Source organism: Nelumbo nucifera, chromosome 1 (assembly GCF_055504915.1).
Source record: "Nelumbo nucifera cultivar China Antique chromosome 1, China Antique-T2T, whole genome shotgun sequence".
Classification (NCBI taxonomy): Eukaryota; Viridiplantae; Streptophyta; class Magnoliopsida; order Proteales; family Nelumbonaceae; genus Nelumbo; species Nelumbo nucifera.
In genome coordinates, this window is record NC_142649.1 from 104336130 (window position 1) to 104361083 (window position 24954).

The following is a 24954-nucleotide window of genomic DNA, read 5'->3' on the forward strand; positions in this document are numbered from 1 at the left end:
CCTATTTGGTTGGTACTCAACAAGTTGGGACCTTCAACAAAAACTATTCCAAATCTATTTCAACATGGTCTATGTTCATACATTTGGGTGACTCGGGAGGAATTCGAATCTGCCCCCCACCCGCTTGCGCCCTAGAAACGTCCCATAGCCTTAGAATCAGCCGCGTGTCCTCATTCTCGTGCTAAGCTAACGGGACGGCCGTTAATTCGTCCCGTTAGCTCCCATTTCACATTTTCACCCCAAAACGAGTTTCACTCCCTTCTTTTCCGCTTATACTCAGTCTCTCACTCCCCTGCCCTCTGAAACTCAGTCTGCCCCACCTCCTTCCTCGCCTGAGACTGCCAAAAAATCCGACATACGATCGTTCCGGAAGATGCACCGGAGGTATGTAATCTTCGTCCCTTTCATCTCATATACTCTTGAATCTCTTTTTCTAAGTTTTTTTTTTACTTTTTTTTTTTTTTGCAATGGAAAAAATGCAGAAGGGAAGAATCGCGGCAGATAACAGTTGCGGTTTTCTTCCTCTTTATATTTCTTTATATTTCACAACTGAATTTTTTTAATTGGGTGTTGCCTAGTTTGCAATGGAAAAAATCGATACAGTTTTTATCATATGCTTACTAGAGGACCTAAAGAGTAGTAACTTGGGAAGTGAGCCTTCTATCAGGTAATAAATATGTTGGTTTTAGATTGAAACAGGTCTGACGGTCACTGAGCATTCAACTGATGATTGGTTTATGGTATAGGCAACTTGATTTTTCCGAGTCCCCAAGGGGTTCTGAATACAGCACTGGGTCGACTGTCCAGTTCCATGCAAAAGGTGATAAAATAGAACAACCTCAAGCTGAAATATGTTCACCAGACCAGTATGGTGGTGTTGAGCCAATGCCAATTCATGCAGAAGTATAGAATAGTGGTGGCGGTTGTCAAGATGGAATTTGTTCATGTCTACTTGCAGAAATTTGTGTCCTAGGAAATTCTAGCCCATCTTCACCATCCAATTGTCTGGAAAGATTTTGTCTTATCTCTTCAGTTCACTGTCCATGTCTCCTAAGCCTTTTCGACCCTTTTCTTTACCAAAAGGCCGTTGCAAGATCTGCACCTCAAAATTGTGATTTAAAATGTTTTAGTACATTCTATTTGCCAATTTGATCTTACAATGTGTTATGCAAGGGTTATAGGCCTGAATACTCAAATTGATTTCTAGTGTGTCTGTTGAATTGCTTGATTTTTCTCTGAGTCTTCTATAAGGTATTGGTTGTTGGTATTCAGTTTTTTTGGGCAGTTCTGTTTTCGGTCTTCGATTTTCCATTTGTACATAGCATGCATTATAGAACCTTAGTCTTTTTAAGAGTAGTATTTTTAACAGAGTAATTACACATCAGTAATTTGGGAACCTCCCATACATTGTCTTAGAAAAACCGATACCTGTATCTGCCGGCGATTCTTCCCTTCTCTGTTTTTTCCATTGAAAAAAATATTAAGTTAAAAAAAAAAAACTTAGAGAAACAGATTCAATAGTAGATGAGATGAGAGGGACGGAGAATCATACCGCCAGTGTATTTTCCGAAATGATCGTCCGTCGGATTTCTTGACAGTCTCAAGCGGGGGTGGAGGTGGTGTGGACTGAGTTTGAGAGGGCAGGGGAGTGAGAGACCGAGTATGAACGAGAAATAGGGGAGTGAGTGAAACTCGTTTTGGGGTGAAATGAGAGCTAATAGGACGAACTAACAGCCGTCCCGTTAACTCATACGAGAATGAGACGTATACGTGTGGGAGGACACGCGGCTGATTCTAAGACTGTAGGACATTTTTGGGGCGCAACCTGGTCGGGGGCATATTCGAACTCGGCGCAGATGTGAATCCGACTGGATTGTGGTGAGACGTGCGGATACAGGTGTTGGAAGGTTTTCTGGTTGGGAGGAGATCCAGGAGATCCAGACTCGTACCGAAATCCGAACAGAATTTTCGCGCCTCTCCTTAATTTCACGGAATTTTATATCCGCAACGGAGGCGGGAGATGTTCCTAATTTACGGTTGGAATGTGCTGCGCGGGGTGAGCTCTGCTGGTGCACCGATCCAACGGTCCAAACACGAATCATGCTTCAATAAGCAGAGCACTCTCTCGCTCCCTCTCGTTCTCTGTTTTCTCTTCCTTCTTTTTCCCTTCAATAAAGGGGAAGGGGAAAGATGTAAGTGAGATGAAAACACAGACGGAATGAATATATACATTTTTACTTTTTTAATTATCTGATATTGTCAATTTTGGGTTTACAGGTCTTTTGCAATGGGGATGATGAATTTCTCCGATGGCAACATCTACGAGTCGCAGGAAAGTAGAACCATCGACATTCGCTATGCATTTTAAGTATCTCTATATATGTTGATTCGACTATGCAGTTCTTCTTATTTCTTCATTTTGATTGAATTTTGCATATATCTGATTGAGGTTAATCATTTCACCGAAACGATCTATATATGTTGAATTTTGTATTGGTTTTATAAAGAAAAGGTTATCTTGAAGTACTTGTGGTGTGCAGTTGGAAAATATCTCTGTGTTGGTATCGCTTGTGAGACGTTTTTGCCTTTTTCTATCCAAAGAGACTACATTTGTATCAAATTTCATTAACTTGAAGGATTCTCATGACATGTATATAAACAATTTGAGACAAGTGTCGCAGTCTCCCTTGCATGGCTTCGAAAGAAAAGCTCAGAAACTTATTTCCCTTGGTTTACTTGATTGCTCTCCAATTAGGTTATTCAAACCGTTAGTTTGTGTGAAACATTTTGAACTGATTGGATTCCTTTACAAATTGCTGTCAACGTGTCCTTTGGATGTTCTTGTTTTGATGACACTGTGAGCCTGTGAGATGCTGGATGGTTGCCTATTTCTGTTATCCATGCAGGTTATTTGCGGCATTGCTCTGTTGAGCTTGTTTCTTTGATAAGTTTTTGATCATTTGGTGCTAACTTGATGAACTGCTTTATGTTCGATTGCCTAAGGGTGGCTGCACTTACTACCTAAAATTAAGTTCCCAAATAGCTCAATTGTCCACTCTTTGTTCGACTGACTAACTTGATGAACTGCTTTATATTCAAGTGATCTGCCTGTCTGGAGGGATTTGGATGGTGAGAGGAGGGGGTCATTCTGTTCTGTTAAAATTTATTTAGTTTTGTTTTTAAACTGTGGAATGCAGCGGATGGGTTTTATGGGAGGAGTAACACCTCTGGTTTTGTAAAAGTTATATTCAAGGTTGGAGGCTTAGAAGGGTCCTTACTATTAGTGGACAAGATATAAAAATAATTGTTGGAAGCTAACCACATAAAAATGAAAAGGGACTGACGAGTATTTGGTCTTTGATGCAGCTTTAAATATTAAACCATTGATGGTTGAACTTCATCCTTGCATTTTGTGCTAAAGGTAGTTGCAAGAAGTCCATCTTTTTCTTCTTTACATTTCATGGCAAGGGAAACCACGGTTCAGGCTTCAGAAGTTCAGATAGTTTTAGTTATAAGAAACTTGTTTTTACTGATTGACTGCAGGTGCTTTCAGTTTACTAACGTCCATCTTGATCTTCAACAATGTTAAGGCTTTAAAAGAAAATGGAGAGAAATGCCTTTCAGAAAAAAAAAAAAAAAAAACATCCTCTTCAACAAGAGGATGATTTGTAGTTTTCCAAGTACAATCTTTATACCAAAATCCTATCAATGGAGCCCGATTGATAGTTTTAGTTACAATCTTTATACCACTTTCAAGAAAAGAGCCCGATTTCTCAAGGCAAGAGAACAGAGTGAGACTCAATTCTTTTCATTATGTTTGGGAAAGAAAGAATATTCTTATATAAATGCATTTAAGTTCCTTTTTATGGAATAAATAATGTAAAGAAACTTGTGGAAAACAGTTAAAAGGAAAATAAAATACAAGCTGTGAATTTTTCTGTGAATCTTTGTATGTCAAATGTAGTTCTTAACTAAACTCTCATAAAAAGTGCTAGATGGGATGGTTATCATGGGCTTAATATAGGGCACTTATACCCAGATGGTCAAGGTTTTTTGTCCATGGTTATTAGAAAGTGGAGGAAGTCCGCCTGCCGCACCGAAAAATAAAAATTGGCATTTCATGAGCCTTAGTGGTGTATCATGTTGCTTTGTCTTTTGGTTCTTAGTTGTTTAGTCCCTCTTCTTAGTATTACTAGTGTAAGAGCAAGTGATATGCACCTGTGCAAGTAAGTATTAACCATATGTGATATACGGAATTTGGATTTAACTTTTATAACCTACACGGAACCCAAGGCAAGTATCAGCTTTGCATAGTATAGATGTTGAAATGTTACTGTATCATGCTGAGCTGGGATTAGTTCATTTCTTGTTTTTGGCTTAAGATGCTTTATTATAATTTGATGATTGTTTGTCTTTGCACAATAAAATTAATTTCTTTTTGGTTTTGATTTAGGATGCTAATCAGAAGCTGCAAGTGTTTTAGAAAACAAGAGTAGAACGCAGATGTTACTATTGACTGAATCATGGTAAGAGTGGCATATTGGTTATTGATAATAAATGAATTCAAGTAGGTTGTCATTGACTTCATACTTTGAGGGTGGCCTATAGTAGATGATTACACTCTGAGACATCTTGAGTGGGTCATCTGGAAGTGGGTAATATCAAAATTTTTACTGATGTCTTCTGCATTTGAAATCCGGGCCAATCAGGAGTGGGTGGGGTTGCTAGAAATCATGCTTGAAATGCTCTGCTAAGTTACTCAAGACCAGCTACAGAAAGAACTTCTTGGAGTGCAAACCACTCATCCTCATGCGGTAGGTTTTGCAAAAAGAACATTTTTCAATCAGAATTATTCTCTGCAATATGTTAAATCCACTAAATTCTAGAATAGTGGACGATGGTTTGGTAGTCCTGAAGTTGGAGATGGGCTTGGGCTGATGTAGGACAAGTATGCCTTGGGAAGGAAAAAAACCAAGAGTTTCTTGAAAATAGGTCTGGAGGAGGAGTTAGACAATGAAGTTTGGTGGAACCTCTTAGCATAGAAAACTAAGAGGATGGTTAAATCTATCACGATGGATTGATGTTAGAGGGATGTAATAACTGTTGGTCTGTAGAGTTTAGATCTGCAAATAGTGAAGAGACATAAAAAAAGAAGAAAGAAATACAATAAAGCTACAGTTAATAGGAGAAGAAAGATACAACATTCTCAAACCATTCCAACAAAAAACTCTTTTTTTTCGGTTCTCTATTTTTTTTTTTATCTTACAAGACACAGAGTATTGCTCTGGTTACTGTTCACCCACAAAAATGCCACTAGCTTCAGCCAAAGAAAACAACATATTTCCTATAATATTATCTTGACTATTAGAATTGAAAATTAATTATAGTTAGTCTAACTTAACTATCAGGTAGGGTGCTACTGACCCTAAGCAAAATTGCGGAAATACCCCTAAAAAGAAAATATCAATATTTTAAAACATGATTAAAAAAATGTCTACAACTACTATACTGATCTTGATCTCCTCTTGATGCTCACCCCAAAGCACTTCTCTATCCTGTGGCGGTAAAAGTAGAGATGTCCTGTTGTTGGAACACTTGGAACCAATTAAAATTCATATCTATATGCAGTTCACTCTACAGTTGTTTATGTTGTGCTCCACTCTCTGTTTACCTGGTTATTTATGTTATTAAATCATTTTGTTCCAAATAGAGTCTGCTTTTCATATTATCAGTTCATTTCGTATTGATAAAGATTGTTTTCCTGTGTCTTTTATATCTTTATACATGAACCCAATGTTAATGTTATTACTTCCCAACTTACAGGCCTTACGATCTCCTAGAGCAGCGGTCTAGGATGCATGAGTTTTCTGAAGAAACTTTTCATCCATTTGAGTGTTTTCAGAGCTAAATTTCTCTATTCAAAAGGTAATTATTACTTCTTACAAATTTTTATTTGGTGGAATTTCATTTACATCCCCTGTAAAGGTTACTTTTATCATGTGTTTTACATGCACCGCATTGCTCTGTGCTAGTGGCTATAGTGATCTGTTTACCAAAAAGAAGGTTGGTAATGTTTTCTTTTGTAATATCAAGAACCAAGTGTACTAGGATCCTTGTGGGTTTAAGCCTTTTTCAGTTGGACTTCTAACATTTTACTATTTATCCTTTACTTCCATTGTTCCACAAAACCCTTAAAGAGGAGCTGACCTTTCCTTCTTTGCTGGAGGTGCAACTTGGGCGGGCTTGGGTTGTGCTTTTGTCAAAATTTGAAGAAGCCCGGCCCATAGGCCTGAGCCCGAAGAAGTGTCAAATGCTAACTCGGACTCCCGAGTTGCACCCCTATTCTTTGCAACAACAGGATTTGTTTGGAAAAATGGTCAAATAACACTGCCCTTCCCTATTTGGCAATAATGCAAATAACAAATCACAAAATTGGACACCCAAGCATTTGAATACACACCATAGGAGCACATTAAATGATAATACCCACAGGTTAGGGAGTGCATATAAATAAATGGCTCTCTCCTGCACACGGTTGTAATCTGTGATGCTTTCTATTTCTAGTAGCGGTGTAGCACACTTAGGATTGATTTTCCTCTCTTGGTAAGAGGTTTAACCTTTGTGAAATCAAGCAATGGGTAAACGTTGCTTCCAAGCATTAAAATGGGAGCGGGAATATGAAGGGTTGGCAATCTTTCAAGTGGTGGAATGCTGATAAAAATAAAAAAAGAAAAAATCTTTCAAGTGGTGGAATTTCAGATGTCTATCTCTAGCCACTTAGGACTGTTAAAGCTTCTTTTACCTCTGTCAAGGATAGCTATAAGCCTGTAACACGTCGAATATTTTGTTCAGGAATGACCTGTAAAACAATCATCTTTCTCATGAAATGCCAGAACGATGGTTAGTTTATGACTACTAGGAATTAGTGTATGTAAATTTGAAAAGAAAGGACCCTCTGAAAAAGGAGAACAGCAAGCTGCTCACCTGTGATTCACTTTCACACTTGTTCAAGTGAGTGCAAGCAGAATGTATATTTCCAGGACCCATTTAGCACCAATTTCAGTGGTTCTAGTAAGGGATATTATGTAAGAGCTATGTCAAACCCAGGTTGAAAGTATTGTATCATCTGATACATATCAAATTCTGTATGTACCTTTATAGGTTTTCTACGCCATAATATTTCACTTTGGGGTTCAGGGTTAAAGCCTTAAACGGTTGGAGCGACACGACCCGACTCCCAACCCAAACCAAACGTTACATATACTTTCTCTCTTGTCCTTCGATTTATGTTGAAGATATCCAACCCAGGGTCCCAAACAATACGTTACTCTGATACGTTGATCGATAAGAACAAACATGAAAACTGATGGGAATGAGACTGGTATTGAATCTGAATGCAAGTGGTTAGCAAGTTGGTGTTGGTATCGAACGGAGCCAGGACTTGGGACAGGTTAGGCCTGTTAGATTGCCATGGCACACGTTAATGTTGACATTTGTGGTAATCAAACAAGCAGACAACTGTTTATCTCTATTGTTGCTTTCTGAGGCCAGGGCTGTTTGGAATCAACAAACTTGGAATTCTGTTCTAGTCCTTATCCTAAGTGTAATTTTTATATGCCGTAGCTGACTCAGGGCCGGAGAGTTTGGTGCGGTCTTCCACCTACTTGGCCCCCTCTTTACGTGGCAACTGTGTTCCTACTTGGTGATGGCCACGTGTCAGATAGACCTCCTTGTCATACCTTTATTACTATGCAATAATTAAAAATTAAGGTTCCATTCACCTAGGAAACACTGAAACAGTAAGGGGTGAACTGATTTGGCCCTGAAAGTCTGAAACCGATTTCGAGCCAACATACAGAGAACTCCTTCCAGAGTATTCCTCACAAAGATAACTTTGACGAGGTGTTAATAGACTTCATGGTTTTCCCAGACTTCTCACAGTACTATAGATTTTTCATTAAAGAAAACTTATTATATTGCTTTCAGAGTGGGACCTCGTGAAAATCTGAATTAATAAAGAAATTAAAGAGGAAAAGGAAACAGCTTGGGTAGAAAAACGAAATCCGGATTACTTGTTAACCCATCTTCCCGACCTTCAATCATCTCTCCTCTCCCACACACACATATATGATGAAACGATGACAAGCCAAGGAGCCGTTGTTGCACCACCATCAACCGGCACAGAGTGTTGCATGTGTGGAGACTATGGACTATCTGCTGAGCTCTTTCGTTGCAGGGATTGTCAGTTCAGATTTCAGCACAGGTAAGGAAAAGAAGCCCCCCCGAATGGAAATTATCAGAAAAAGGCATATCTTTCTTGATCGCAGCCCTTCACCTCTTGATACGTGAATGTTGCAGATACTGTAGTAATCTCTATCCAAAAGCGGAGTCGTACCGAGTCTGCAACTGGTGTCTGAAGAAAGGAGTCAACACCCAGAATCTGCCTCTTCCATCATCGAGCAACTGCAGTGAGAATGATGACAAGAACGCAAGGAACAACATCGGGGATGAAGCAATGGCTCCGAAGGTCCAAAGAGGCAGTCTCCAATTGCATCTCAGCAGCCCCATGAAGAAACTGAAGTCGCCGGACAAATCATCTTCGGCAAGGAAGAAGATCATCCCAAGAGGTATCTTGGAGGAAAGATATCAAAGGATGAAACAGGAGGAAATTCCAAACACGGGGGCAACCAGACAGATTTTTAGAGGTAAGATTCGAAGATATAAGCTCTTGGATGAGTTTTCTAGTTGACTAGTTTTGACTCTGGCGGACATATCTCATATCCGGATCTCTACTCTATCTATGTTCATGCACATAGTTCTTATGATGTAAATGATTGTCGAAACTTGAATCTAACGAATTTGCATGGGTTATTCGGCTCCGCTTCGCTTAAATTTCATACTGTTTCTTTCTTGGGTTTATATAAATTGAGTTGTTTTCCTTTTCATCTTCATATTCAAGGGAACTGTCTGTGCGGCAGAACCGGTGATGGATCCTTTGTCCAGTCAGGTAGGTTGTTAAAATCGTGAGTTGGAACTTCAATTTCGGGGATTGACCGGGTGATAGACCAGGGTTCTGCACAACATTAATCCCCATTAGACCCCCATATAAAGTACTGTCTGACCAAACAGTTGAACTCGAAGGAAGATAGCATTGGATGTGTTCCTCAGAGAAAAATAGATGGATGCTGCTGAACCCTGGTCAGCGTTGGTTGCTCGACAGATGACGGTAGATAAACGAGTCAGCGTTGCCAATGGAAAGTATGTGAATAAAAATTGTTTTTTATTTTTTAGGGGGAAATAGATAAACTCATCTCGAAAGCAACACACCGCTCAACGAGATGATCCGCCTTGTATAGTTAGTTGAGTAGATAGGCCACGACTGTCTCAATTTTTTCCTTTATATTTCTTTATGGGCAAGTGGGGGTGAGACAGCGGGGAAACAGATCTGAACCGAGCGAGGGCCCCTATTGCTTAAAAGACTCAGTTTAGTTTGGAAGGAGTACAAATATAAACACGTAGAGTGTAAATCCTTGTATTTTATATCATTTTGTATACATATTTGTATTTACACTTTCCATTATGAGCGTAAGCAATTTATTAGCTTGCACGGTGGCACCCTCATTTGGCCATCCCTGCGCGACTAGGTAGGCCGCTTAATCGATTCTCACTTGAATCGGGATACGCTGATAGCTTTCTAGTAAAAGCTTATTAACACGCTTTAAACACGGAAATTCAGCAGCAGCATATCCAAAATATTTCCCTATGAATGACAATGTACAGCTATCTACCAGAAAAAGTTACAGGAGATGTTGGAAGGTTTGGTAGGTTTGGATCTGTTGATGCTTTCTTCTCTAAGATATTTTCAATGTGCGGCTGTATGTTATGAGGAGTTCGGCTTTAGTTCAGGCACCTTAGTCAGGGCACCGTTTGCGCAATTGAAGGATGCGCCCAATTCATGTAAACGGTTGAAGCATGCAAGGGATGTTTCATGCCGTTAGTTAAGCAAAACCTATTTTTTGATTATTCATTCTCTTCTCCCACTCTTTCCATTCACTCGGTGGCAGCTTAACATCCATTACCACCGGCGACAAACAACCATCACCGGTGGATGGATCAACCTCAGGAAGCCTTTCGCAGGTGGAATTTGATGCTTGCGTTGCCACCGAAGACTTGGCACAGGTGGGTGCTGACATCTAGTGAGTTGATGACAATGAGTGAAGTCAAGTCGATGACAGTGAGTAAAGTCAGGTACTGTAGGATTGAGTCTAGAGGGATGGTCTTGGGGCAGTGGGCTGGTGGTGCAGAGAGTTGTCAGTGAGTGATATGAGTGTCATCGGCTAACAACTCTGTTGCAGTGGAATTGGAAAAATACCCTAATATAAGATGGGAGACCAGAAGAGGAAACGAGGTTGAAAGCCCAAGAAACCAACTGTTGAAACTATGGATCTCCAAATGAACAATACCAGAGACTTCATCGGCTAACATCAATGACATTTTTTTCGTCAGCAATGTTAAAATCGAAGAGGTCGATCCTCCCACTACCCACAAGGGACGGGTTTGACCTCGCAAAGCTAAAAAGCATGCCGAGAAAGCTGATACAAGTGTCGTCGCTTCTCCAATGAGAAAGACTTCTTGGACGGTCAAGAATAATGGAGAGTGTGTCATGCTGTCTCTGTCACTAGAGATCTTGCAAGACATAATTCGGTTATTGAGCCACCACCCCGATGGGAAAATGTAGTCAAGGTCGTCCATTCCATAGATGTGGTTGTTAAGGTGTTTCGTGTTCACACAGAGCCCAATTTCTCACTCCCATGGCAGCAGAAGAGGCAGTATAGTTCCAATAGTAGTGGCTTCATTATTAGTGGGTGGAGGGTATTGACGAATGTGCATTCTGTAGAGCATCACACTCAGGTGAAGCTAAAAAAATGGGGGTTTGACACCTAGTATTTGGTGATAGTGTTTAGCCATTGGGATCGAGGAGTAGAACTTTGCATGTAAATAGTTGCTAATCGGGGGCAAGCATCTGGGTGCAGAGACCCTGCCAAACTGCTCTGATGCTTTTGCAAGTGGAACTTGATGCTTGCGTTGCTGCCAAAGACTTGGCACAGGTAGGTGCTGACATCTAGTGAGTCTATGCCAGTGAGTGAAGTCAGGTGCTGTAGGATTGAGTCTAGAGGGATGGTCTTGGGGCGGTGGGTTGGCGGTGCACCACTGGCAACAAAAGGCCCAATTTGCTTTTTCTCCTTGTCGATGAGGCCGCCACTGTGGCAAGAGTCTGAGATGATGGTGAAGCTTGCTCCCTTTGGCAAGCGATTCACAAGGTGTCAAAAATTGACATCTGTTGAGGAGTTGCAGTTAGTCATGTTTGCCACCGTCGGGTAGATGGGGGGAGAGAGAGGGATAAGAGGCCTCCGGTAAATCGTTGGTTTTAAGGAGAATTTGGATTAGCTGAATTCTCTCCCCCATCCACCCGGTGGTGACTTAACTTTCTAGACTGACGATAATGACAGAGGAGCAGGGTAAATCTCAACTAAGGTGAATCAGATCAGAAAATGGGAGGGGGTTGTCGTTGTTAACTCCCGTTGCTACCGCTGGTCCCGATCGTATTTCGGTCTGGGTTCACTGCTTGCTGCTGCTGTGTTTCGTCTTGAACAAGGGAATGTTCCAGATCTCGGAAGTGACGAAACAGAGAATAGAGAGAGAGAGATGAGAGGATGAGAGGCTAGAGGTGGAGGTCTGAAATAGGAGAGAATCCACTGCTGGTTCACTGCCGCTGTCAAGGGAGAGGAGAGGACGTTGTTAAGTAACGGCATGAAGCATCCTCACATGCTTCAACCGTTTACACAACGTGTGGTGCATCCTCCAATAGCGCGAACGGTGCCTTAACTGAGGTTGCTTGGACTGAAGCCGAACTCGTTCGAAAGGAGTTTGCAATGACTGAAGCCGATCTCAAGCTTTGGTGGGATAATTGCATTAAAAGCATGTTCACATGATTCTAAGTATCTGATCTGGGCTTATCTCTCAAACTCCCTCTATGCTTACTTTGGTGGAATTCAATTGCAGGTCTCAACAACAACCCTATAGGCCTAGTCTTTAGTGGCAAGCTAGCTGGTTTATTCATTTTCTTTGAATGGCAAGCTAATTGGCATCCTCATTTTCTTTTGAGTTGGCAATCATAAATGACAATTTTACATTATTATGTTGTCAACTTGTTAATTCCTTCTACATTTAAATTAGGAAAAATTCTCTAGGACCCTGTACTTTGGGCCTAGAGTCACTTTGGTTCCCAAACTTTAAAATGCAATAATTCAGTATCCAATCTTTTAAAACATAACAATCCAGTAGTTACCATTAACTAACTATTAACCGGTCATTAAGTGGCATTTGAAAAAGACACAAATACCCTTCAAATGTTATTAATTTTCTTTATCAACCATCTAAAATTTAACAAAAACTTAACAATCCCAAATCCTTGCCTTTTCCATTCAAGAAAGTTGGGGTCACGTTTGAGTGGACATTCTGGTGACCCCAACTTTCTTGAATAGAAGAGGCAAGGATCTGAAACTATTAATTTTTTTGTCAATGTTTGGATGGTTGACAAAGAAAATTAGATGACACTCAAAGGGCATTTTTGTCTTTTTCAAATGCCATTTAACGGCTGGTTAATAGCTAATTAACAGCAGGTACTGGATTGTTTTATTTTAAAAGTTCGGGTATTGCATTGTCGCATTTTAAAGTTTGGGGACCAAAGTGGCACTAGGTCCAAAGTATAGGGTACTAATCGGGAATTTTCACTTTAAATTATGAATTAACCTCATTTATAATTATTTGGCCTAGTAACCTCTGGGGCGTGGTTCTTGGGTCTAGCCTAAAGTAATCGGCTTACTGCCTTGATAATTAAGCTGTAAAAAGGATTGGGTCGAATTCAAATCAGGTATATATGAATCAGATCTGAAGATCCGATGGTATTTCATAGATGGTGATTCTAATCTGAGTCCAATCTTTTGTAATATCAAGGACCAAGTGTATTAGGGTCCTCGTGGGTTTAAGCCTTTTTCAGTTGGACTTCTAACATTTTACTATTTAACCTTTTCTTCCATTGGTCCACAAAACTCTTAAAGAGGAGCTGACCTTTCCTTCTTTGCTAGAGGTGCAACTTTGGCGGGCTTGGGTTGTTCTTTTGTTAAAATTTGAATAAGCCCAGCCCATAGGCCCGAGCCTGATGAAGTGTCAAATGCTAACTCGGATTCCCGAGTTGCACCCTTATTCTTTGCAACAACAGGATCTGTTTGGAAAAATGGTCAAATAACACTACCCTTCCCTATTTGGCAATAATGCAAATAACAAATCACAAAATTGGACACCCAAAGAATTGAATACACACCGTTAGTTAAGCAAAATCCATTTTTCGATTATTCGTTCTCTTCTCCCTCTCCCCTCATCCACCCGACGACAACTTAACATCTATTACCGCTGGCGACAAACAACCATCATCTGCGGATGGATCAACCTCAGGGAGAGGTTGCTGCTTGAAGCCTTTTGCAGGTGGAACTTGATGCTTGCGTTGCTGTCAAAGACTTGGCACAAGTGGGTGTCGACGTCTAGTGAGTCAATGCCGGTGAATGAAGCCAGGTGCTGCAGGATTAAGTCTAGAGGGATGGTCTTGGGGCGGTGGGCTGGCGGTGCAGAGAGTTGTTGGTGAGTGAATACATGTGTCGTCGGCTAACAACTCTCTATTGCAATGGAACTGGAAAAATACCCTAATATAAGATGGGAGACCAAAAGAGGAAACGAGGTCGAAAGCCCAAGAAACCAGCTGTTGAAACTATATATGGACCTCCAAATGAAGAATAGCGAAGTCACTTCATTGAGCCACCACCCCGATTGGGAAAATGTAGTCAAGGTCGTCCCTTCCATGGATGCGGTTGTTAAGGTGTTTTGTGTTCACACGGAGTGCAATTTCTCACTCCCATGGCAACAAAAGAGGTAGTATAGTTCCAGTAGTAGTGGCTTCATTATTAGTGGGTAGAGGGTATTGACAAATGTGCATTTTGTGGAGCATCACACCCAGGTGAAGCTCAAGAAATGGGGGTCTGACACCAAGTATTTGGTGACAGTGTTAGCCATTGGGACCGAGGAGTAGAACTTTGCATACAGAGAGTTGCTAATTGGGGGCATGCATCTGGGTGCAGAGACCCTGCCATACTACTCTGGCAGGCGGAACTTGATGCTTGCGTCAAGTTCTGCCGAAGACTTGACGCAAGCATCAAGTCTTGGGGAGTGAAGTCAGGTGCTGCAGTATTGATTCCACAGAGGGATGGTCTTGGGGTGGTGGGTTGGTGGTGCGCCGCTAGCAACTGAAGGCCTGATTTGCTCTTTCTCCTTGTCGATGAGGCCGTCGTTGTGGCAGGAGTCTAAGATGATGGTGAAGCTTGCTCCCTTTGGCAAGCGATTCACAAGGTGTCGGAAATCGACATTTGTTGAGGAGTTACAGTTAGTCATGTTTGTCGCCAGCAATAATGGTTGTTAAGTCGCCGCTGAGTGGATGGGAGGAGAGACAGGGAGAAGAGACCTCTAATAAATCATTGGTTTTAAGGAGAATTCAGATTAGCTGAATCTCCCCCATCCACCCGACGGTGACTTAACTTACTAGACCGATGACGATGATAAAGGATTAGGGTAAATCTCGACTAAGGTGAATCAGATCAAAAAATGGGAGGGAGTTGTTGCTGTTAACTCCCGTTGCTGCCGCTGGTCCCAATCGTATTTCGGCTTGGGTTCACTATTTGTCGCTGTTGTGCTTCGTCTTGAATAGGGGAGTGTTTCAGATCTCGGTAGTGACGAAACAGAGAACGGAAGAAGAGGAAAAGGGAGAGGGGAAGACAAGAGAGAGAGAGAGGATGAGAGGCTAGAGATGGAGGTCTGAAATAGGAGAGAATCCACTACTGGTTCACCGCTGCTGTCAAGGGAGAGGAGAGGACGTTGTTAAGTAATGACGTGAAGAATCCTCGCATGCTTCAACCGTTTACACAAATTGGAGGATGTGTGGTGCGCGAATGGTGCCCTGACTGAGGGTCCCTGGACTGAAGTTGAACTCGTTTGAAAGGAGTTTGCATTGACTGAAGCCGATCTCAGGCTTTGGTGGGATAATTGCATTAAAAGCATGTTCACATGATTTTAAGTATTTGATATGGGCTTATCTCTCGAACTCCCTCTATGCTTACTTTGGTGGAATTCAGTCCCAGGTCTCAACAACAACCGTCTAGTCTTTAGTGGCAAGCTAGCTGGTTTTACATTATTATGAAAATTTTCTTTGAGTGGTAAGCTAGCTGGCATCCTCATTTTCTTTTGAGTTGGTAGTTCATAAATGAAAATTTTACATTACTATGTTGTCTAACTTGTTAATTCCTTCTACACTTCAATGAAAATTTTCTGATTAGTACCCTGCTGTACTTTGGGCTTAGTGTTACTTTGGTTCCCAAACTTTAAAATGCGATAATTCAATACCCGATCTTTTAAAACGTGACAATCCAGTATCTACCGTTAACTAACTGTTAACCAGCCATTAAGTGGCATTTGAAAAAGACACAAATGCTCTTCAAATGTTATTTAATTTTCTTTATCAACCATCTAAACGTTGACAAAAATTAACAATCCCAAATCCTTGCATTTTCCATTCAAGAAAGTTGGGGTCACGTTTGAGTGGACATTTTGGTGATCCCAACTTTCTTGAATAGAAGAGGCAAGGATTTGAAATTGTTAATTTTTTGTCAATGTTTGAATGGTTGATAAAGAAAATTGTATGACACCCAAAGAACATTTATGTCTTTTTCAAATGCCACTTAACGATTGGTTAACAACTAATTAACAACAAGTACTGAATTGTTATATTTTGAAAGTTTGGGTACTAAATCGTCGCATTTTAAAGTTTAGGGACCAAAGTACAGGGCACTAATCGAGAATATTCCCTAACCTCGTTTATAATTATTTGGCCTACTAACCTCTGGGGCGTGGTTCTTGGGTCCGGCCTAAAGTAATCTGCTTGCTGCCTTGATAATTAAGGTGTAAGAAGGATTGGGTGGAATTCAAATCAGGTATATCTGAATCTGATCTGAAGATCGGATGGGATTTCATAGATGGTAATTTTAACCCAAATCTATTAATGATGTTAGGTATCCCAATCTGATGGGGTCCAATTTACTTTTAAAGATTATAATAAATTATTAGAAAACAGTTTATATAAAAAACAAAAAGTACAAATATTTTTTAACTATTTTCATCATATATATTAATATTTAATATATACATGTATTTTTATAAAAATTACAAAAATACAATATAAACATATATCCAAAATTTAATTTAATTTTCAATCAGATCCTATTATCTGATTATCTGATCCAAAAATCAATAAGAGTCATCCAAATCAAACAAAAATATGATTGGATTCGGATCGAATCATGATCTATCCATTTACACCCCTACAACAAAACCTCATTTTGACGGGACGTGACTCACCTGGACAGGGCTGATGATCTAAAAAATGGTTCACCTTAGGCTTCTGTATTTGTGGTAGGAAGGCTCATCGAGACCTTCATGCGATTTGTCTCTGATCCAGTCTCAGTTTGGTGCTTTTCCAGTTTGCCTGCTCACGATTGATTTGAATTTCATACTTTTTGTAAGTATGAAGTTAACCTCTGTAGTTGCACAGAAGAGAAAAACCCCTATAATGCCTATATAGTAGCTATTGTGTTCTTTCTTGGACCAACTTCGGCCCATCTCTCTCTCTCTCTCTAATGCCTATACAGTAGCCAAGATGTTAATTCCCCCAAATTTTCCTTTTAACAGATGAAAAAAGATACATGATCTTAAACGGTGAAAGCGCCATTAAAAGCAAGTTCACATACTTCATGAATCGGATTAGACAGAATTCCTCTCACGGGGACAGGCACTCAATAATCTTGACTTTGCCTTCATCTCCTGGGTGGCGTGGAACGGAGATCACACTGATAGTCTGGAGTCGTACAGCTTTTAAACAACAAAAAGCACAATAATACATAGACCATACAAATTATTACGTCATGGGCCATAGACAACAATGAATATATCTGGTGCCACCATGGAACTCTATCATGGGTCTTATTCATCATCTCCTTTAGAAACTTCTCAGTGTGTCAAACTGTCAATATGGGGTGTTTTACATGATTAAATATATACTTTAAGAATTGTAAAACAAAGCTGAAGTTAAAAGGTTAGCTTAAGCCAAAGAACCAGCTTGATCAGTTGATCTTTAACTCCTTAATTTGAACTTTGAAGCAGGTTGTTTGAAGCTTTGAGAATCTCAATGACTATCATCATCCTTTGGTAAGTCTTGGCCCTAATTGTTTAGTGACACCCTGATCAGCAAGAGTTGTAGGTGAGGGGTGAGTTTTAGAGTATTTGTCAACTTTGAGCTTGGTAGATGCATTTGGTGGAGAAGGGTAGTGCCCCAAAGCCCATTCCATGATTCCATTTGTTTTGTGTGCCTATAAGACTAGATGGTGTGGATAAATGAACCAAAAGGTTGTCCTTTTATGACTAGTGATTAAAATATTGGATATGGGGCCAGGGGTCCATCAAACTATATATGGCTTTATAATTTAATAGTGGGGACCTATGTGATGCACAGGTTTTGTTAAGCAAAAGCTAAATAATAGAAACACATAAGAGTATACGATTGTTTTGTATTTTAATTTTTAAATAATTAATAATTATTTATATTTTATATACAACTTTTAATATTTTTTTATAATACAAAATTAGCAATAATTAATTTTAGTTAGGGTTGTTCATCAAACCAATGAAACTGATCAACCCGACCCAACTTGACCCAAGTTGGTTGGTTTTGTAGTATTTCCAATCGGCTTTGGTTCAGCAAACCCAACCAAGTTGAATCAATTTCGGTTTGGCCATTTGTAAACCAACCAAAACTAAACTAACCCAACAATGTATATGTATTAATGTTTTATATTTTAAATATAATTTTTTTAAGATGGGAAAGTGGGAAATTTTCTATATTTCTTAACCTAAAACATTGTACATTGTAAATTTAATTTTATAAATGATTTTTTAATAATACCAATGTAATTTTTTTAATTTAAATTTCATTTTTAAATTTAAATATTTTGAACTGACTAACTAAATTGAAAATTGACCCAAATCAACACAACACGGGTTGGTTGATTTTCGACAATGGTCAGTTGATTTCGAGTGACCAACTCCCCAACCTGACCAAGTTGATTTAATTGGCCATAAAGCCAGCAACTAAACCGAACCAACCCTAGAACACTCCTAATTTCAGTTAAATTAATAGTTTAAATTCTAATAAACAACAATAGTTTCATCACCAATAACTATTGAAAATTTATAGCGAAAACACACAATTATTGAAAATAAATTTATAACAAAATTACAATAAATAACTAACAAAATACAATAATTATAATAATAACAAAATTACAATAAATTAAATTTAAAAAGTTAAATAAATCTCCTATAATTATTGAAAATTTTCTGTTAAATAAAAAAAACAAAAATAGATTTATAAAGAATTATTGAAAATATATTTATCAAAAACTACAACAAATAATTTCTGAAAATACAATAAATACTAATTTTAGTATGTATAATTTTTGTAGATTTATTAATTGATATAAGTGAAATTAGTTATTTAAAATTTTTAAAATATTAAGTATTTATTGAATTAAGAAAAATTTTTAAATTTATTATATAATTTCATTATTTTAACTATTTATAATTTATTTATGTTAAAAAAATCATTATTTAAAATATTTAGTAATTTAAATATTTAAGTAATATGTAAAATATTTATAAAATTTTGTTATTTGATTTTTACTTATTTTAAAGTAATTACATAATATTAAATATTTTGTTATATAATTATTTAGTTATTTTTAATATTTTGTTATTTAAGATATTTAGTTATTGGAATATTTAAATAATATTTATTTTTAATGTTAAATTTTTATTATTTGAATAACATTGAGTTGAATAATCCATTAAATTATAATTTATATTGTTAGTACATAATTTTGTGATAAATTTGTAAATATAAAATTATTAAAATATATTATAATTATTCTTTGTGTTTTTAATAAACATTTTAAAGTTATTATATAATTTTGATATAATATTTAGATAATTCATAAGTTTTTCAATTCAAACTCTCTTTAAATACATCTATCGGGTTCGGGTTCAATCGGGTTGCTTGAGGGGTCAACCCTAAGTCCCTAACCCAACCTGAAGTAAAGTCAGGTTCTTAAATTTTAACCCTAACACTAACTCAAACATCAACCAGACCCAACCCAAACCTTCTTCTTAGAGTTGGGTTCGGGCTAACCCAACCCAAGTTGCAGCCTTACCTTTAATGTATTGTTGGGGGCTTGGGGCACTATCTTGGCCCAATCTTACTCAAGATGGGGCCACATAAATACATTAAAGGTCAAGATTTCACGGTTTTAGTTCAGGCCAAAACTGCGTTATAGAAAAAAATAGATTGCCAGTGAAATTTGATAAATTTTCATTAGTTAGTGCACACCTTTGTACAAGGTGTAAACACATGAGATCCGGACTGGTATAATACACCATTGTATTTCTCTTTTGAGTGGGTGATACTCCCTCTTGTAATTCTCTTCTGCTTAATTCTGATTTATCTCTCGGTGAGATTATTGTAAACCTAGATTTTACAGGTGAATGAAAGTTGGCCTCATGCCGACTGGTGTAATATAATACACCATTAGGACAAGGGCTAAGTTTGGGAGTATTCGTGTGGCTCCATCTTGAGTTTGAAAGAGTAACGTCAAGATAGAGCCCCAACAATAAATCGTGAAATTGAATTTGGGTATATTACTGACTGACTACTGAGATCTTAAGCGATGGGATTGTGTTTGGTAAAGGATTTGCAGCCAGGAGTATGATATGTGGGAACTAGATTCGTTCACAGACCGGGCTTTGCATGGGCTTGGCTTTACACTATTTCCCATTCAAATTTTGAGAAAAACTAAGTTCGAGCCCAGCCCATGAATACATGTACAGGTAACAGGGACAGAACTGCCTCAATTAGCTGCTGCACCTACAAGGCTACAAATAATAACTTAGAGGGCCGGGTGTTCACTAAGTCTAAGTGGTCCATATAATGTTTTCTTTATGCATTTTGCATGGCAATAAATCATTTACCCACAAGGTGTCAAGATTGGTCATTGATATAGTCCATGTGCTCGTTCATGGTAATTAATTAATGTGGAGTATGGTATAGATGGCTTCTATATCGATGTCTTCTCTATCCATTTGGCTGAAGGAGAGAGAGATTGGAATTAACCAATTAGATAAGGTACCACTCCATGTGCAACTTATGGCAGGCATGCATGCATCCCAACAAATTAAAGGATCCATGCTCCATGGGAACTGAGAGAAGTACTTGTTTGGAGGATAACGAAATCCCTTTCCTGCTTGCAGTAGCGCCTTTATGCCCCCCAATCCCCTTCCATCTAAACGTCTTTTGGTTGGGCAAATGTACATCCATCCATGGATCAAGGCGAAGTTGATGGGGGCGAGTATATATCCCTACACACTTACACACAAATTTGTCCATTTGTCCAACACTTTAGTCATATCCACTTGTTTCCCCTCATTCTGATAGTCTGATAGGATAGGATAGGTGTGTGAACGTGTGATAATTATTGACATTTGGTCACTGCTGATCGGACTACCTATCTTCATTTCTTCACCCCATCTTGTGCCTCCCTCTCAAAACTCAGAATTCCGCCTGAGATTAATAATGGGTCTTCCACTCCTGCAACCCAAACAAGGAAATTAGCTAGCTAGTATGGGAATTGGGAAAGGGAAATGGACGTTGCTCTCCCAGCTCTCCAAGCCCATCTCCTTGATAATCCGGATTGAATAAAAACCCATCCTGGTCCAGTTTTAGGCCCATGAATGGGTCCATTCTCCAATGTCGGGTACCCGGGTATGGAAGTATATATCCGTTTACATACACCCTCTAAAGTTGAGACAGATAGAGATTGTTGATTGAGATGATTCAGAAACGGATTGGATAGCTGATCGTGATAATTCAGCCCATACCCACGTGGCTATGGCTACCTGCAAAGAGAAGAGACAGACCACCACCACCATGAATTGAAAAAATCAAACAACTATAACAAAATAATGTGTACAACAACAAGTGAACCACCCACCATTGTTACACTGGTTAGCACATTCTTTTGGAGGGGACTACAAAGAATAACAATGCTTGATTCATTAAATTTTGAAAGTAAGATAGAAAGAAAGAAAAATAGGTCCCCCAACGTTTTGGACTGCCGTAGACGCCAACCAAATACCTCTTTCCTCCCGTTGATGCTTTTGCGTCCCGACTCCTGAAAGCCAGGCCAAGCCAAACCAGCTTCGGGTCTTCTTGTCCTTTTGTCCTTATAGCGATGCATACACCAATCTCAGGACTCGGATCCAAACGGGATCCGCCCATTTACATTTACATGGTAGGTTCAAGTTCGGACCCCTCACTGGAGGGACCCACATCTCTTCCTCATTTTCCGTAGATCATGGCGTCATCCTCATTGGCCCACACAATATGAAGGCCCGATCTGCTTCTCATACGGGGCCCTTCACACCGATCTTACACGCACATGTGTAAGGAACAGATGTTCCATATTTATAAATTATCATTGACGGGAGATGTTCCCAATCCACGGTGGATGTGCCTGTAACTAAGGCGCCTATGTGTAAGGAACAGATCCCGTTCCCACAATATAACATCCCAACTCAGTATCGTCATCCCCATCCAACCTCACACTTGTGAGCTTGGTTTGGTTAATGTACGCTTTAACATAAAGGCGTTAGTGTTGAGTAAATGAGTAGGAGGTCCGAACGAGGAGGAAGACAGGACAATTCACGATTCAATAACTAATAGCTTGTTAGTTATTGCTCTGCAACCGACACAGATACAGAAACCATCTTCAAACCACAAGTTCACGTGTATCATCAATTCTATGGTCCCTGTCTCACCAAATCACCACATGCCCAGAATTCAATACATTACCTTTAGTTTCTTTACCATAATTGCTTGGTTTCACGTCAAAATGATTTCATTTATTTTCTTCTCTTCTACTCTATTCATGTACAGTACAATTTGCACGTGCCACTCAACTAAAGTGAAAATAATTCGAATGTGTCGTGTCCAAATTTTGGTTGAGTTGAGAAATGAGAAACAACAACAAGTAAAACCCAAAAGTTTCGTTACTTAACTTCCATAAAACCCATACTTAGATGACATGACATCCACCCATACTTAAACATCTCTCTCGTCGGCGTCGCATCTCACGGAATTGTTTATCATTTATTACATACCCCCACCCACCCCCCAATTTGATAATCTATAATCTATTTTATCTTAAGCCACATGGGTCGGACGCGTTGAAAATGAACCCAAGAAAATTTCTCTCAGCTTATCTCACGGTTTCACGTTTTTGTATGCATGGAATTACGGACCAATATTAAAATCTTGGATTGGAAGAGCTTGCCTCCCTCCCTGTGTCTTATGGGTCTCTGGTATATTTGAGTATTTCCTCCCTCCTTCTCTCTCTCTTAATAATATTTTCTTATAAAGCGTAGACTAAAGAGTACTGATACTGTTGGAGACTTAACAAATTTATTCTATTATATTCTTTGATAGATGAGAGCAGTTATTGCTTTCGCCGCTCTCGTTCTACCACCTCGCTTTGGAGTTTGAACCTCTCGCTCTTCTTAACTCCTTTTCTTTCCTCCCGAGCTTCCAAAGTAACAGCACTGTTGTCGCCCCGTCTCTTTCTCTCTCTCTTTCAGAAGTAAGTATCTCATTCTCATCTCAAACTAGTAATAAATGGGTTATCTCTCTTGCAAAGCTGAGTCTTCCATCATCAGTTGCGATCCCTACAACTGGGACAGAAGGAAGAGATCAGGAATCTGTAAAAATGAACCCACTAAAATCCGACACTTCTCCTACGCCGAGCTGGAGTCCGCCACCGGAGGTTTCTCCCCGGCTTCATTTCTTGGTAAAGGTAGCCATGGCAGTGTCTACAGAGCTGTTCTTGACGATGGTAAGCTCGTTGCTGCTGTTAAGAAGACGATGACGTGGGCTGGAGCCACGCTTCAAGGTGGGGACTTCAACAACATGAACAACCATCCCGTAGACAACGAGATCGAAGTCCTTTCCAGAATTCGAAGCCCTCGTCTGGTGAATCTGCTGGGATTCAGTGTTGATGCAAAAGAGAAGAAGCTTCTCGTCGTTGAGTTTATGGAGAATGGATCTCTTTACGATCTCCTACACGCAAAACCTCGACCGCCCGGTTGGGCTAAGCGAATCCGGTTCGCCTTGCAGACCGCGAAGGCGATCGAGACTCTGCATTCTTCGAACCCGCCGGTTATTCACAGGGACATTAAGTCGTCAAACGTGCTCGTCGACGGAAACTGGAATGCCAGGCTGGGGGATTTCGGGTTGGCCTTGAGGGGACACGTTGAGGACGTAAAGATCAGATGTACGCCTCCCGCCGGCACTTTGGGCTACCTCGACCCCGGCTACGTTTTGCCGGAGAATCTCAGTGCCAAGAGCGACGTCTTCAGTTTTGGGATTCTGTTGTTGGAGATCATCAGTGGCCGAAACGCCATTGATGTGAACTACAGCCCGCCCTCGGTGGTTCATTGGGCCTTGCCACTTATCAAGCAGTTTGAATTTGCTCTGCTGTTCGATCCCCGGATCGGGCCGCCCGGGGACCCGTCTGTGATGAGACAATTGGCGGTTCTGGCGGCACGATGTGTCGGGTCGACGGCCGAAAAGAGGCCGTCTATGGCGGAGGTGGTTGAGTGTCTACAAACTGTTAGCAAGAAAGTGCCTTCGGCAGTTTGGAACAATCTCAGGAAGCGGGTAAAGAAGACATCTCCAGCAATTGACCGAGAGGTGTTTGATGATGGGAAAGAAGAGGCTGTCGTCAAGACCTCCAAATCTGGGAGCAGAGCTTCGCCGTTGAGGAATACAAAAGTATCCAGTGTTCCGCCCGCTATGGATTCAGTGAAAGAAGCAATGGGTTCGATTGGTGCTGTTGCTGAGGAAATCGGGCAAGAAGCGGTTAGTTCGGTTAGTGTTGTAAGTGAGAATTTCGGGCGAGAAGCAATTAGCTCCGTCGGTGCTGTTCCTGTTGGTGACGGTGAGTATTCAGGGCGAGAAGCAGCAAGTACTTCAAGTGGTGCTGTTCCTGTTGGTGACGGTGAGTATTCAGGGCGAGAAGCAGCAAGTACTTCAAGTGGTGCTGTTAGTGAGGATTTTGGGCGAGAAGCAAGTACTTGGGTTGCTGCTGGTGGTAGTTGCATGCAACCTAAATCAACTGGTTCAGTTGATACAAGGAAAATGGGCTCTTCTAGTTATCAGGTTGCGCTGGTCCAAAGGAAATCAAGTTTGGCTCTGAGTATGCCTCATGCCATGAGATTGTTGAACAAGTCGAGGCTGTTGCAAACCGCAGGATTAGTACGGGGTGGGGAAAGAAGGTTGGTGTTTCAGCTGGTGAAAAATCCTCAGTTTAGGGGGCTGGGTCACCTGGGTGTGTCGAGATTGGTAGTACGCGTGCAGAAAGGTTCCCAGAAGAAAATACTCGATAAGAAGCGATCGATATAGGTCTCGATTGGAAATTTGAAGTAGAGTTAATTGAAGAATGACTGCTTCATCTGTATAATATACTTCCAAGCTGGCACATTGATTGGGTAATTCAGTTTCATCACAGCAATTTCCTGTAAATTTAATCCTTTTATGTATTTTCCCCTTAATACAATTTATCTCGAAGTGCTGCCTTTTCAATTCTTCCATTATTTACAACATCTATGCCCTCAAGATCTTCACAAGCAAAGGTTTAA

At 39.9% G+C, this 24954-nt stretch overlaps 2 protein-coding genes across 12 annotated transcripts in view; both read left to right on the top strand.

Annotated features, from left to right (window-relative positions):
- Positions 1-236: 236 nt before the first annotated feature.
- The window catches only part of LOC104608613 (uncharacterized), a 28812-nt gene continuing 4094 nt past the window's right edge, over positions 237-24954 (top strand). Inside the window, exons 1-9 of one of the 11 annotated variants that reach the window (XM_088890911.1) lie at positions 237-384; positions 579-667; positions 747-3421; positions 4454-4526; positions 4710-4814; positions 5824-5925; positions 7987-8263; positions 8359-8705; positions 8960-9522. In XM_088890911.1, the coding sequence (XP_088747037.1) occupies positions 8139-8263; positions 8359-8705; positions 8960-9027 (540 nt within the window). In that variant the 5' untranslated portion in view covers positions 237-384; positions 579-667; positions 747-3421; ... (2 more) ...; positions 5824-5925; positions 7987-8138 and the 3' untranslated portion in view covers positions 9028-9522. Of the gene's footprint in view, positions 385-472; positions 4527-4709; positions 4815-5823; positions 8264-8358; positions 8878-8959; positions 9523-24954 lie in introns of those variants that run through there. The other 10 variants (XM_088890906.1, XM_088890903.1, XM_088890924.1 and 7 more) reach the window with 10 other exon arrangements.
- Positions 9179-24902, top strand: LOC104608682 (serine/threonine-protein kinase-like protein At1g28390). The gene is made up of 5 exons (XM_088896243.1): positions 9179-9258; positions 9781-9875; positions 22471-22623; positions 22748-22898; positions 22975-24902. The coding sequence occupies exons 1-5, from the start codon at positions 9179-9181 to the stop codon at positions 24716-24718; spliced, it is 2223 nt and encodes a 740-aa protein (XP_088752369.1). The 3' UTR covers positions 24719-24902.

What these genes read in the sequence shown, in the direction of transcription:
- LOC104608682 (XM_088896243.1), top strand. Translation starts at nt 9,179, where the DNA reads ATGGATGCTGCTGAACCCTGGTCAGCGTTGGTTGCTCGACAGATGACG. An exon ending in CTGTGTCTTATGGGTCTCTG is followed by an intron (nt 22,624 to 22,747) that starts GTATATTTGAGT and finishes ATTCTTTGATAG; the next exon opens with ATGAGAGCAGTTATTGCTTT. An exon ending in TTTCTCTCTCTCTTTCAGAA is followed by an intron (nt 22,899 to 22,974) that starts GTAAGTATCTCA and finishes TTCCATCATCAG; the next exon opens with TTGCGATCCCTACAACTGGG.